The sequence below is a fragment of the Colobus angolensis genome, unplaced genomic scaffold (genome assembly GCF_000951035.1).
Source record: "Colobus angolensis palliatus isolate OR3802 unplaced genomic scaffold, Cang.pa_1.0 Scaffold121, whole genome shotgun sequence".
Classification (NCBI taxonomy): domain Eukaryota; kingdom Metazoa; phylum Chordata; class Mammalia; order Primates; family Cercopithecidae; genus Colobus; species Colobus angolensis.
In genome coordinates this window covers 4,606,554-4,620,061 of record NW_012113253.1, presented here as the reverse complement: position 1 = coordinate 4,620,061, position 13,508 = coordinate 4,606,554, and the positions used below count along the sequence as shown (strand labels likewise).

Below are 13,508 nucleotides of genomic sequence, written 5' to 3'. Positions count from 1 at the left end.
GGGACGTCCCGCACCCGAGTTTCCTCGGAAACGGCTCTGAAAGGCTGGCTGTGCCGGGGCCCCGCGGCACCGCGCAGGCCAGGAACGCGCTGTCTGGCTCTAGGCCTGGGGCAGGTGCCCGGGTGTGGGGCGCTGGCAGACCGGCCATCAGTGTGTGTTGGGGCGCGGGTAATTCGTAATCCGGGGCCCACAGCCTTCCTCCTCCAGGGGACTGCCTTCGCCCTTCCCGCGGGGCGGATTTGCGCACTTTCCTTTCGACGGCAGCGCTACACCCTCCTAGCCAGTGAGAACTGCAATGTTGCTCCTCCGCTGGAGGAATCCTAAAAGTCTCCCTCTAGTTGGCCTTTTGAAAAACTAGAAAACTATAAGACTGCCACAAAAATTGACTCGTTAGAGTCTTTTACAAGTTTAAGAACTCTTTGGGTCTTAAGGAATTTACCAGGGCCTTAGTTTTCTTGTACTTCATAAGCTTTCCAACAGGGGCCCTTAGATTGTATGCCTATATTAATCCTTTATGATTTACTCCGAATCACCAGCGTTCCTTTTTTCCTCCATCTTACTCTTGCCATTCCCCCTTTTAACCCTGCGTTCCATACAGCAGCAACCTCCTAGCATCGGTTTCCTAGAGGTGCAGCTTCCTTAGCAAATGATATATTCCATGCTAAAGCAGGTGAAAGAGTATCTCGCTAGGACAGAATTTTCCGTTGTTTTTCCAGTGTTTGTTACCTGGGATGAAAATCTTAACTCTGCACTTTGACTCCACATTTGAGTTTATGACAAATGTTGCTAATATACCCTCTTGTTTGTTTTTACAGTAATCGACCCAGGATTCATTTTCAGGAAAACCTGAAAATGAGTAAAATCGTGAAATGAGGAATTTGAATATTTTATCTTTGGATGGGGATCTTCTGAGGATGCAAAGAGTGATTCATCCAAGCTATGTGGTAAAATCAGGAATTTGAAGAAAATGGAAATGTTTACATTTTTGTTGACGTGTATTTTTCTACCCCTCATAAGAGGGCACAGTCTCTTCACCTGTGAACCAATTACTGTTCCCAGATGTATGAAAATGGCCTATAACATGACATTTTTCCCTAATCTGATGGGTCATTATGACCAGAGTATTGCCGCCGTGGAAATGGAGGTGAGTAGTGCTTCATACCTTTATTGAAAAGTAGTTTATGCTCTGTTCTAGAAACTAGTAATGTGACTTATTTTTAAACACAGCCGATTTCTTCAAGTTGTGTACAAGTCGTGTTTTGAAAAGTCCTTTTGAAAATTAAATCCCTCTACTGACTTACGTTTTATGTACATTTGCGGCCCGGTTTAGTAGACTCGTTTAAATAGGGTTCATTTTATATAATGACGTATGGTGACAAATGATTTCTAAATACCTTGTACCTGGAAAATATTTTGCTTTCCTGAATCAAGTATGATAGTTCCTCTAAATGCGAATTCTGAATATTTTTCTAATTCAGTGAACATGTAATATTTATTGCCTGGACTAAAAGTGAAGAAATCTACATGTTTTTATAAGTAGTTGTAATATTCACTTGGTACAGTTTTTCTGAAATAAATAAATTATCAGAATATTTTGTTGCTGTAGACTGTATTTTAAGGTTATCACAAAGGTTCTGGAAAGTGACTTTGTTTTCTAAGCATAGCACATATATGTTCTTTATAAGATACTTGTTAAAAGAAACCACTTGAGAGGAGTACAGTGACACTAAAGATTGCCTTAGGTGCCTTAGTTACCTGTCTCTGGTTTAGAGATATGCAAATTACTAGGGAGTGTGGGAAGAAAGCTACCTGTACAGACAGGAACCTGCCTTCCCATGCAGATTTGTTAGGTTGTTAAGTCTCCTGAAGGGAACTGGACACGTGTATTGTTTTTGTAGTTTTTCTCCAGAAAAACAGAGAATAGTAAAGGCTTTTTTCCCTCAGATTGTTGCTAAGAGAGGAAATCCCTACAAATTTAATATATATACTATTTTTTAAATTGATTAGATTTGATTTTGCAGCTTTGAAAGTTTTCTATTGTTGTTCAATTGAATAGTCGTCTGACTGCCTCATTGTGGACTCATGTCTGGAATAGGAAAGCTTATAAATACTAAGTAGATGTTATTTAAAAGGATAATACAGATTGTATTATTGTTATCTTTCAGTGTTTTTTTTCAAACCGATGCAAGATGTCCTTTTGAACACTGAACAAATGATGCACTGAGACTTTCATTAATCAGAACCATTTTGATGGTTCAGTCTGATTCAATATAAAGTGTATAAAGTATATAGTGAGAACACTGTGAAGCAATAATTACTTCATTCATTCACTTTTTCTCTGATGATGTTTTGTAGTGTTCATGTTTTGCTAGTGTTCCTAAATTTTTTTAATCTGATTTCCTTTGTATGTGGTAACTACATACATTTTAAGGTTTTTGTTTTTTCTTTTAGAGATGGGGTCTCACTGTGTTGCCCAGGCTGGTCTCGTACTCCTAGGCACAAGTGATCCGTCCTGCCTCAGCATTCCAAAGTGCTAAGATTACAGGTGTGAGCCACTGCACCTGGGCAACCATTTTAAGTTTGAATGCTAGCAGTGACCTTATAAATTGATATCATCTAGACTCAAGAGAGATACAGCCCTGCTATTAAATGCCTATAATTAAAAGATAGTAGCAACTAGCTTCGTTCTACACATGTAGAACCAATTGTTTTTTACTTTCAAAAAAAAAAAAAGTTACTTTTTAATTTACCTAGCTTCTTTCCCAAGTAGTTTTGTGCCTGGATATTATCAAGAAGGCTTTTGGTTCTTACCTCTTTTATGTGATTGCTAACACTACCAATCTCTTCATTATATAATTCTCCACATGTAAGTAACTTTTCTCATAGCCTTTGCTAATGAAGTTTTTTGTTTGTTTGTTTTTTGCTATAAATCATACTTCAGTAAGTTTAAGGATACACAAGAAGAAAGCCCTCAAAGCAGTCACAATACCAGCGTTAACTTAAGTCTACAGAAGAAAGGAAAGAGAAATGAAAAGGCAAAAATATTGTCAACCTGGGTCAGGCTTTTAATCCCTATATGTAATTTTTTAGTCTATACTGTTGTATTTTTCCTACCGCCCCATTCCTATTTTTCCTTATACAATAGTATTCTCTTTTAGTTCCTGTATTTGAATGTCCAAAATCCTATAATTTGAGAGTTGTAAGTGACCCTAAAGATCATACAGAGCTTCTTAGCCCTTTTTGTGCCATGAACCCCTTCTCAGAATAAGTTTTAATATTTAAATAAATAAAATGGGTAGGATTACAAAGAAAACAAATTATATTGAAATATACTTATAGCTCAGGTAAAGAACCCCTGAACCCTTCATTATACAGATGAAGAAACTGAAACCCAGAAAAGTTATGATTTGTCCAAGGTTCAGGCACTCCAATCTGATAGTCTTCTCTGTCTACATGGACTATAATGTCATCTTTAACTGTTTGTTTTTAAGGCCCTTGTCCTTATTGGATAAACAAGATAATATTTCTTATGCTTTAGAATGCAATGTGTAGATTTCACACTTTGCTACTTCTTTGCAAACTTCATTTAGATAAAAATTAAACTGGGTGATTGTTTTACTTCTGTTTAGCTCTGTCTGTCTTTTTCCTTCTTACAAGTGCCTTGAATACAAAGTCTTATTAGACCAAAAATAAAATCTCTGTGTCACACACCTGTAGTCCCATCTACTCTGGAGGCTGAGGTGGGAGGATCACTTAAGCCCAAGAATTGGAGGCTGTAGTGAGCTATGATCGTTCCATTGCACTCCAGTCTGGGCAACAGAGTGAGACCTGAACTCACCAAAACAAAATGAAAACAATAACAACAAAAACAAAGCAAAAGTTAACTCCCTAATCTTCAGTCTCTCTAGTGGTGCCACAGTGATTTTACTATAATTCAAATTTGTGCAGTCCACTTTAGGGTTAAAATCCTTCATCATTTTCCTTAAAGCTGGGGAAATAAAGACCTGATTCTTGAGCACCCCAGGCCCTTCATGTGGAACCCTGGCTTCTTGTCTAGTCTCCCATCTTGTACCATCCCACATTGCACACACTGCTTTAGCCAACTGACCTGTTTGGAGAATTCAAATCCATATTACTCTCCGTCACCTCTGTATCTTTACACACACTGTATCCTCTGGTGAGCTGTCTGTCTACCTAGCTTTCTTCACCTGCTCAATTCCTTCAGGTCTCAGTTAAAGCAATAACTGTTTTTAGTGAACCCTTCTTTCACCTTTCTCCTGAGCATGTTTAATCAGCCCACTCTACACCCTTACAGTACTTATAATATACATTTGTTCTTATACTTATCATGCTGTTTTACAGTGATCTACATGTCTCTGGATTGAGAGTTTGTTGAAGGTAGGGATGGTGGGTTTGTTTTGGTTTTTTTTTCCATTTCTGTCCCTAATACTAAGTACAATGCCTCTGAGCATGGTAGAGGCTCCATAGAAGCTAAATAAAGAAAAAGGTAGGATTTTATGTCCCAGTAAGTCAGCAAAGGGAATTTTCCCTCCAAATCTTTACCTTCCACTTCTATCATCTACAGTGTCCAAATCGAAGACATACTAATATTTTTAGGTGGTTTATATACCATTCTTTTTCATCCTGTCTGAGCCTAGCTCTAATGAAATTTATCAGTTGACATCCTCTGTTTTGTTTCCCACATTAGCTCTACACATACTCATTAGAATTTGTTTAAAGAATTTGATTTTTAACCATTTCTAGTTATTTATATGAAGTAAAGGAATTCAACTTTTGATTGGACTGTTGGATTATAAGCTATATGTGTCTTTTTTTTTTCCCCCAAACATTGTACTTTAGTCCTTAAGTGTATATTCCAGTTGAGTACTAAAGTATAGCTGCTTGTAACTTGGCTTTTACTAAAAATTTGTTTTATAGCTTCTCTAAAGATCAGTTTAGGTTATACACCTCCAACCCAATTGCCTTTAGTTTCTGCTGGTTCCTATTGAATTTCCAGGATTCACTGTGTATTAGTGTTAGGATGAGGGGCTGAAGAATTGCCTGATGGCTATGGCAGTGAATTGTACTCTTGTAGCCACCAAGAATCCCGTATAAGTCAAGAGATCTATCTCACTCCTTTTTTGTTCCTAGTTTTCATTTTGTAACAGCTAGCCTGTTCTATAGAATGTAAGCATTTATGGTCATTTTTAATCTGTGATTATATGAGATGGTTTAGAGCAATGGTTCTTAAACTTTAGTTCATAGACCAGCAGCTTGTGAGCTTGTTGGAAATGCAAGTTCACAGACACCTATCCCAGCCTACTGAATCATGATCGCTGAAGATGGAGCCCAGCTGTGGTTTCACAAGCTGCCCAGGTGTTTCTTATGAGTGTTAAAGTTCAAGACCCACTGGTTTAGAAGTTTGGATTGCAGGTTTTTACTCTAAAAGACAAAATTATTTTGGTTTTCCAGACCATACAGTCTCTGTCACAGCTATTCAACTTTGAAATTGTAGCACAGAAGCAGTCACAGACAATATGCCAACAAATGAGTGTAGCTGTGTTTCAATAAAACTTTATTTACAAAAACAGGCAGTGTTCAATAAAACTTTATTTACAAAAACAGGCAGTGGGCTATATTTGAACCAGGAGCTACAGTTTGCTGAACCTTGGTTTAAAGTATTTGAAAATGTTTTAAGGATAGTGTAGAATGTAATAAGTGGACATTATGTGCATTCTTATGTTAATACATTACCTGAGTTATATGTTACTTACTTTCTGCATAAATTTTTTTAAGTAAAATTTATCACAAACAAAAAGGATCTCACTGGGATATCTTGGTTCTTTAATTTTGTTTCGGAGATTGCTTAAAATGAGGGACTTCAGTTTTTTCCTTATTTTATTATGTGAACCTGAAATCATTTGTATTACAAAGAGTTAATTTACAATTCTGCATAGTAACTGGGCTTTGTAATGAAAAGGATGTACAGTCTAACTCTCCCAAGTGGAAAAACAAATGGCTGCTGCTTTTCCATTGTGTTCCTTTTGTTTCATATCTAGAGCATTGTTTCACAAACTGTGAGATTGAGGTCCCTTGAGAGACTGATTTCATCCCGAAAGAGCTGAGACTGATGTAGGGAAAATGGAAACAAGAATGTTGTATTTTTCTATTTCAATTGCCTTCATTGAGGTCTAGGCAAAAGCCAGGTCACGTATTGTGTTTGGAACAGCAAGTGGTCATTCCCCTTTTAAATAGTCTAAAGGGAAGTGAGCCAAAAAAAAAAAAAAAAAAAAAAACTTTCCTTTCCACCTGTTAATATGTGCTGTTAGAATGTCTCTATTCAGTTAAAAATAAATGGAGAAAAACTGGATAGACAGACTTTTAAGGAAAATATCTGTTTCTGTTGCATAGTGGCTTTTAAGCATTTTTATTTTCCTGCTTTTAGAAGAGTCCAGTCCCTTCCTGCTTTCACCTTTCTTCCATATTCTCTACCCTTGTATGTCCATACACAAAGAAAGAAAATGTTTAGTGAGATTAACCTGTTTGTTTTTCAGGAAAGACTATCTGAAAATAACTGTAGGTATTCTGAAAGTAAGATATTAATCATATAAAATGAAATAAATACTGAGAAGTGTTCCAAGCCAGTTGCCTGTATAATGACTACTGTTGTGTTTTAAAGGTAGAAACCTTCCTTCATGATGTTGCATTGCAGTAGCAGGAAAAGTCCCTTGACTCCTTCTTTTGAATCTGCAGATTAAGGGCAGGACTGTATGTGAAGAGAAAGGATATTTCTCCTGGGAGGCTCTGCTGATAAGCACAAGGTTCCTAGCCCATTCCTTAGTATTCCACGGGAAGACTGTTGTGATTATTTCCTTTCCCCAAGAACGTGGCATGTAAAATGAAACTTTATTACTGTAGGTTATATATTTGTCACGTGTTCGTTCATTCATATTTATTGAATATGTACCTGAATATGTAGCTTTCCCAGAATTGTAGTTTTTCAAGTTCTAAGGTTTACATTAAAAAAAAATTGATTCTAGATCAATTCCTTTGTAGTATCAATCAGTTAATACGTACATTTGTCTAATTTCCAAAGGAAATCTCTTTTGGAGAAATGATTTAAATTTTCTAATGGTCCCTCACAAGAAATAGTTTTAAAATAACAAGTTTTCCATTATGGAAATAATGTAAATTCCTGCTTTTTATTCTCTTGTATTCCGGGCTCCACTTTACACTTTTTAAAGAAGGTGACTTGCCTGAGATTGATCACATTCATGAAAATAAGTAACAAAATTTGCACCACTTTCCTATACAGTAGTCCATTGGCATTCTCAAAGAATTTACTCGAGACTTTTATAACCACTTTAACAGTATTTGCCCAGTGAAGTGTAACTGAAAACATTTAAGGGCCCCTTTAGACTTTAGTGAGCCTGTTTTTCTAAGGTTCATCACTTTTTTTCAACCACATTTTTAATTTCTTTCACTCAGTTTTCATCACCATCACTGTAAATCGACTTTGTTTTTGGTGCCAATTTAGAGCAAGAAATATAACTTTTCTCACTGCATGGGAGTTACTGTGTATGTCACCATGAGTAGAAAGCACAAATCCTGAGCTTAGGATCAGATGCTTTGGAGTCACTTGGTCTTGTTCACTGTTGATGTGGCTTGCTTCCATGTACCAGTGGGATTCTGATTCATGATTCAGAAAAGTGACAAACGTTTATATATCCCATATTTTCAGTACTCAGGGAAGCAAGGCACTGCCAAGATACTGCCATAGGACCACTCTGCTTAGGTTATGCTTTATATATTTTTAAGAAACCAAACAGTTCCTTCTTTTGATCCCTCTCAATTAAAATTCTAGCCCAGACTTTCCCTTCAGGATCTTACAGTGCCACCTACCCCAGGCCCATATTATGGTTCCTTCCATTGTCATATTATTATAGCATCAGGAGCTAGCTGGTCCTTTCCCTGAGGATCAGCTGGTATTTATTCATTCAACAAATATTTGAATACCTAAATAAATAAATATTTGAGGCACTGTTCAGGTACTTGACATACAGTAATGCACAAACAGACCTCACAGAATTTATATTCTGGTGGAGGGAATGTAAAACAACCTGTCTGTTTTTGTCATTGTACTTTCAGTTCTACTTTTTTGACAACGGCTTATTTTCTTAGATTACTTTTTTGCCCTTGTTTACTCATTTCCAAAAAATACTTTTAGACTTATTTTAATATTATTTTGCCCTGGTCATTTCTTCACTGATTTTATATAGCTCTTAATTCTTTTAACTCTGAAAAAGGAGCCTCCTTTCCTTGTGTTCTAAGGTTTTTGTTTTTGTTTGTTTTTGTTTTTATGTCCTTTCCACCTTAGATAGGGTACCCAGACTGGTTAAGCAGAAAAGGAATTGATTATAAGAGTAGCAGGTAGCTCATAGAATCAACAGGTGGGCTAGAATTCAAGCGCAGGCTGTAAGGAAACATGCTACAGCTAAGATGCTGGCACAGGTATGGTCTACTTGGGAACTTATAAGCAGGGGATTTCAGTGAGGACGAGTCTTGGATAGAAAGGATCCAGGATACTTAACCTGACACTAGATAGTTGGTTGATCCTGCTGGGACATGATACCGTATTGAGGGCTTAAGATTGGTTACTGCTCTGCTTCTGGCAAATGAACTACTCAGCAATAGCCAGATCACCCCAAGAAGGAGAAGTCTATGCTATTGGATCTGGGCACTCTTCTGCCACCATGACCCTTTTGTTCCTGAGCCTATTAAGCCTATACTGGTATAACTAGAGAAAAGGCTGATTGACATCCACAGAGTAGATTATTTAGTCTACACATTTAAGAGCCTCCTCTGTCTTGGAACCTTTGGGTTTGCATTCACATGCAAAAAAAATTTTATTTTTGAGATTATAGGCCCATTTTGGAGAAGTCCAGTCACATACTGCTTTTCTGGACTCCTAATACCAGTTCTCTAGAACTCTTCCAAGCTCTTGTTGCTTGCAAGTCCCTATCTTGTTATACCATTAGCTATAGCCCATGAATCAATGTAACTTCTTACCTGAGACCATCTTTCTACTGATAACATAGACAGTGATTGAAGTTCTGCCTGCTAGGGTCACCTCTGAATGGAGTTATAATCCTACAGTAGCTCACTCTTGGCTGGGGCCAGCTATTGTAATCCAGGCTGTAATTGTTTCTTCATGAGTCATTTGGTCAGAGGGAACTCTCCTTGAAGCCGTAGGTGTGTTTTAAGGAAAGGATTGTAATATGGCAGAAGCAGGCATTCTGAGAATGTGCTACTTTCCCATATCTTTGAGATCTACCCGGCCACTTGAAGATGGAATGCAACTGGTCCCTGACATCATGAGTTAGTGAGTTCAGTAACACTCAATTCATGAGAGGTAACTTGACTTGATGATCTCTAGATGTTCTCTCCTGTTTAGTTTCTATGAGGAACTAGTAGCAAAAGCCAAGGTCCCTTTTAATTATGTAGGGTCAATCTCCTCATCTGCACTTGTGTCTTACTATGGCATCTAGAGTACATGTCTATGGCCTCATCATCGTTATGTCTTCGATAAGATAGATTAGTGTGATGTCCTGTGAAGTCGGTGATATGTTTCACTGACTGAATTTGAGGCACAGAGTTGAAGAGCTGATGTTCCCCTAAGGCTGAAGCTCTTAAACTTTGGTGTGCATCAGAATCATCTGAAGGACTTGTTAAAACACAGATCTCTGGCTCCACCCCTGAGTCCCTGAATCAATAGGTCTGGGATGGTGTGGAAAAATTCCACATCTAACACGTTCCTGGGGGATGCTGATGCTGCTCACTCAGGGGCCACTCGTTGGGAACCACTGCACTAAGGCAATTTGGCAAAGATATGCTGCTGTACCTGCTGGGTGAGAACAAATTGCTTATGTAGAAGAAAGAACTGGCTAGCTTAGAGAGGCATATAAGGTGCCTGAGCTTTACTATTTGCTACAGGAAAGAGACCACATCTGGAGAATCACCTTAGCCAATTGAGTTGAGGTTGCTTAAGACAATCCACTGGAAAGTTGAAATGAGCAGTTGGTGGGAACTGTTGCCCCTGAGTGTGTTTCTAGTGGTATTGCCAATCTCTGAAAGTCCCCTTAATCTGCAGTATGGTTTTTGATTTTCTATCATGGTAGGGAGGGAGACCCTAATGGTTTTTGTTTTGTCCCTACCATAATAACACTTACCCAGGAAACAAATATGATGATTGTGCTTTTGCTATATACAGCTATTTTAAGTGTACATACATGAACTTGGAAAATTGCAGTGGGTTGGATTTAGGTCTCACTGAACCCTTGTCAAAAGCCCATTTATCATCTTACCTCCAAAAGCCCAGTCTCTGAAGCTAGCACACTGAATCTAGAATTTCTGAGAAATAACCCCGTATCAGTAAGTCTTAGCCCTATCTAAAATTGTATTATTTCCTCCTCAATTTGTAACCCTCAGAAACCAATATAAATTACAGTCTTACAACTAGTTTGTAGGTCTTTTTTTCAGATTCGATTTTGACTTGATGCTCCCAAGGCATGCTGGGGTGAAGACTGGTGGGATGGGGCAGGGGGCCATTTATTTTCTTCTTACAGAAAGGGTCTACCTTGAGAACTGCAGGTTCCGAGCACTCTGTGATATCCTGAGCCTTGTCATGTGTCCCCACTGCAGAACTCTGGGTCTCACTGTTTCCTAGTTACAATATCACCAGGTCTCTTACATGAATGGGAAGCACATTAAACTGATATAATTTAGCCACCTGCAGATCAAACTGCTTGGTTTTCAACTCCTTAAGCCTTAAGTCCTTTTAGTCCTTGTGTGTGTGTGTGTGTGTTTCATTTTTTTTTTAAAGACAGGGTCTCACTCTGTTGCCTGGACTGGAGTGCAGTGGCACAATCATAGTTCAGTGCAACCTGGAACCCCTGGGCTCAAGTGAGCCTCAGGCCTCAGCCCCAGAGGCAGCTGGGACTATAGGGCTGTGTGCATCCACAACCTGCTAATTTTTTTTTTTTAAGAGACAGGGTCTTGCTGTGTTGCCCTGGCTGGTCTTGGACTCCTGGCATAAAGCAGTCCTTCTACCTTGGCCTCCCAAAGTGCTGCGATTACAGGTGTGAGCCTCTGTGCCCAGCCTCGTGTTTTGCTCCCCACCTTGAGTCAAAAATTCAGAGATGCCAGTTTGTTATTCTCTTCCTAAACCAAGCAGTACCGTTAGAAGTCCACACCTTACCCTACAATCTGAATAACTCATGCTTTTTATATTATTTTCTGGTTCTCTGGCAGCAGCCACTCATTTGATCTCCCATAGCCTCATGTTCACGGGGCACATCACTCTAATATGTACAGAGAAGCTAAGCAAAAACCAAGCTAAGTGCTTACAAGGATAACTTAATTCACTTTGCCATGGGTTGCCAGATTTCCATCTTTAAATACTAACGGGATGCTCACTGCCTTTGGCCTCAGACCAGAAACCCAGTTCTAGAGTTCCTCCTGTTTTGCTGAGATCACTTGCAAACTATTCTGTACGTTTTTTTTCTGTACTGGTTGGTCTTCTTGATTACAAACAACAGAAACTAATTCTGACTAAGCCGAAAATGGATAGATATTGGACAGCTTGTAAGATCAATGGGAAGGCAGGAGAACCAGGTTCAAAATGTAAGGAGGAGCAAAGGGAACTGGGGCATAGCTAAGGTCATACCACAGGATTAGTTTGTGACCAGTGCCAATACCATTGGATACTTCCTGAGCCATTGTCACTGGACGCTTATTTGGCCACTGCAAGAATTACTGATCACATTGCAGCTTCCTCAAATAATCTGACTATATCTGTTCTTTTGCATAACCCTCTCCCCAGGAATCACAATACCCAGAGTATACAAATGGCCAAGCTTAGGTCAAGAGCCTATGTTTTCATTGCCAGGTTGTATCCCTGAATCCCTCTTAGCTTCCATGGTGTCTTACCTACTTTTGGATTCCCCCAATAGTAAATATTCACTCTAGAGCACAGTGCAAAACAGTGTTACTCTCTGGGAACAGTGATTCACACTTGTAATCCCAGCATTTTGGGAGGCTGAGGCAGGAGAATCACTTGAGCTCAGGAGTTCAAGACCAGTCTGGGCAACACAGACTCTCTCTCTACTTGGGAGGCTGAGGCCTGAGGCTCACCTGAGCCCAGGAACTGGAGGCTGCAGTGCACTATGATTGTGCCACTGCCCTCCAGCCTAGGCCACAGAGTGAGAACCTATCTCTTTAAAAAAAAAAAAAAAAAAAAAAAAAGGTGTTCCTTACCAAGGGGAAAATTTCGCTGTAGCACCTACAGTTGTTTTGAAATTGATCTCCAGTTCTCCTACTCAATTCTTTGTTACCCTCTTCCTAAACTTTTGAGCCATAAATCTCCTTAGTGGTCATCTAGTTCATCACTCTCACTTTACCAGTGGATACTCTGAGACTCAGAAACAGAAAACTACCTGCCAAAGGGAGCACAGGTAGTTAAATAGTTAGAATTAAAGTATTAGAATTAAAGAAGAGTTAGAACCTAGTTAGAATTAAAATGCTGGTATTATTTCCAACGAAGGATTATATAAAATACTCCATGTATTTTGATTTTGATTCTCATTTTTCATTTTTCTTACTGTTGGCTCAGGCTGTTTTTCACGATAGAGATGTGAATTGCCTTCTCAGATGCCCTCTTCTTTCTCATCTCTGCCAGTACTAATAGTAACTGCTGTTTCCAGGAATTTCTGCCAGAGACTGACCATTTCCTTAAAGGAGCTGACCTTTTATTTCTTGAGTTTTGAAACTGTAATAAATAGCACTGTTTTGGTTATTAAATGGTAGAATCTCAGAACCAACATTGATAGTTATTAGATGAGTTTTTTTGAGAATGAAATTTGAAAGGAGAAGTTTATAAGTGAGATCACGAAGGCACTGGGTTACTAAAAGAGTTGAAGAAGGTGGTATCACTAAAGGGGAGTAAAAGGAACAGACTGATGTGACCAGGTTTGATATCTACTCAATTCATGGATTTGCACTTTAATTCATGAGTTTAATTCATAGGTTTGGCACTTACCATGCTAAATGCTAGTTTAATAACATGATGAAATTCATAGCATAAAATTAAGGACATAAGAAATATCTCAATGTGTCATGTTAGATTTGGTTTCTGAGAATGGTACCCAGGACATTTTGAGGAAGAACATAAAATATTTCTATCATGATTTTTACTTCAAAAGACTGAAAATATGTTCCTCCTAGTTGTGTTTCAACATATTGGTATAACGAGTTCAATACTAGGCTGACTACCCATTATTTAAAGTGCTGTGATTTGTTCTGAAAGTATTCTATATGATGGAATACTTGCTTTTGCTTCAGGAAATACATCATCATCTGGAATGTGGTCAACATAGCTTGAGGTTTTAAAGTGTTTGATATGTATTCTGTGAACATTAATTTTTTTTTTTTGAGACGGAGTCTCGCTCTGT

General features: G+C 38.5%; 1 protein-coding gene across 3 annotated transcripts in view; it reads left to right on the top strand.

Moving 5' to 3' along the window:
* The window catches only part of FZD6 (frizzled class receptor 6), a 36,012-nt gene that overhangs the window by 755 nt on the left and 21,749 nt on the right, over positions 1 to 13,508 (top strand). The window contains exons 1-2 of one of the 3 annotated variants that reach the window (XM_011931112.1): positions 816 to 944; positions 1,060 to 1,144. In XM_011931112.1, coding sequence (XP_011786502.1) covers positions 1,064 to 1,144 — 81 coding nt within the window. In that variant the 5' untranslated portion in view covers positions 816 to 944; positions 1,060 to 1,063. Of the gene's footprint in view, positions 1 to 815; positions 1,145 to 8,381; positions 8,512 to 13,508 lie in introns of those variants that run through there. The other 2 variants (XM_011931121.1, XM_011931104.1) reach the window with 2 other exon arrangements.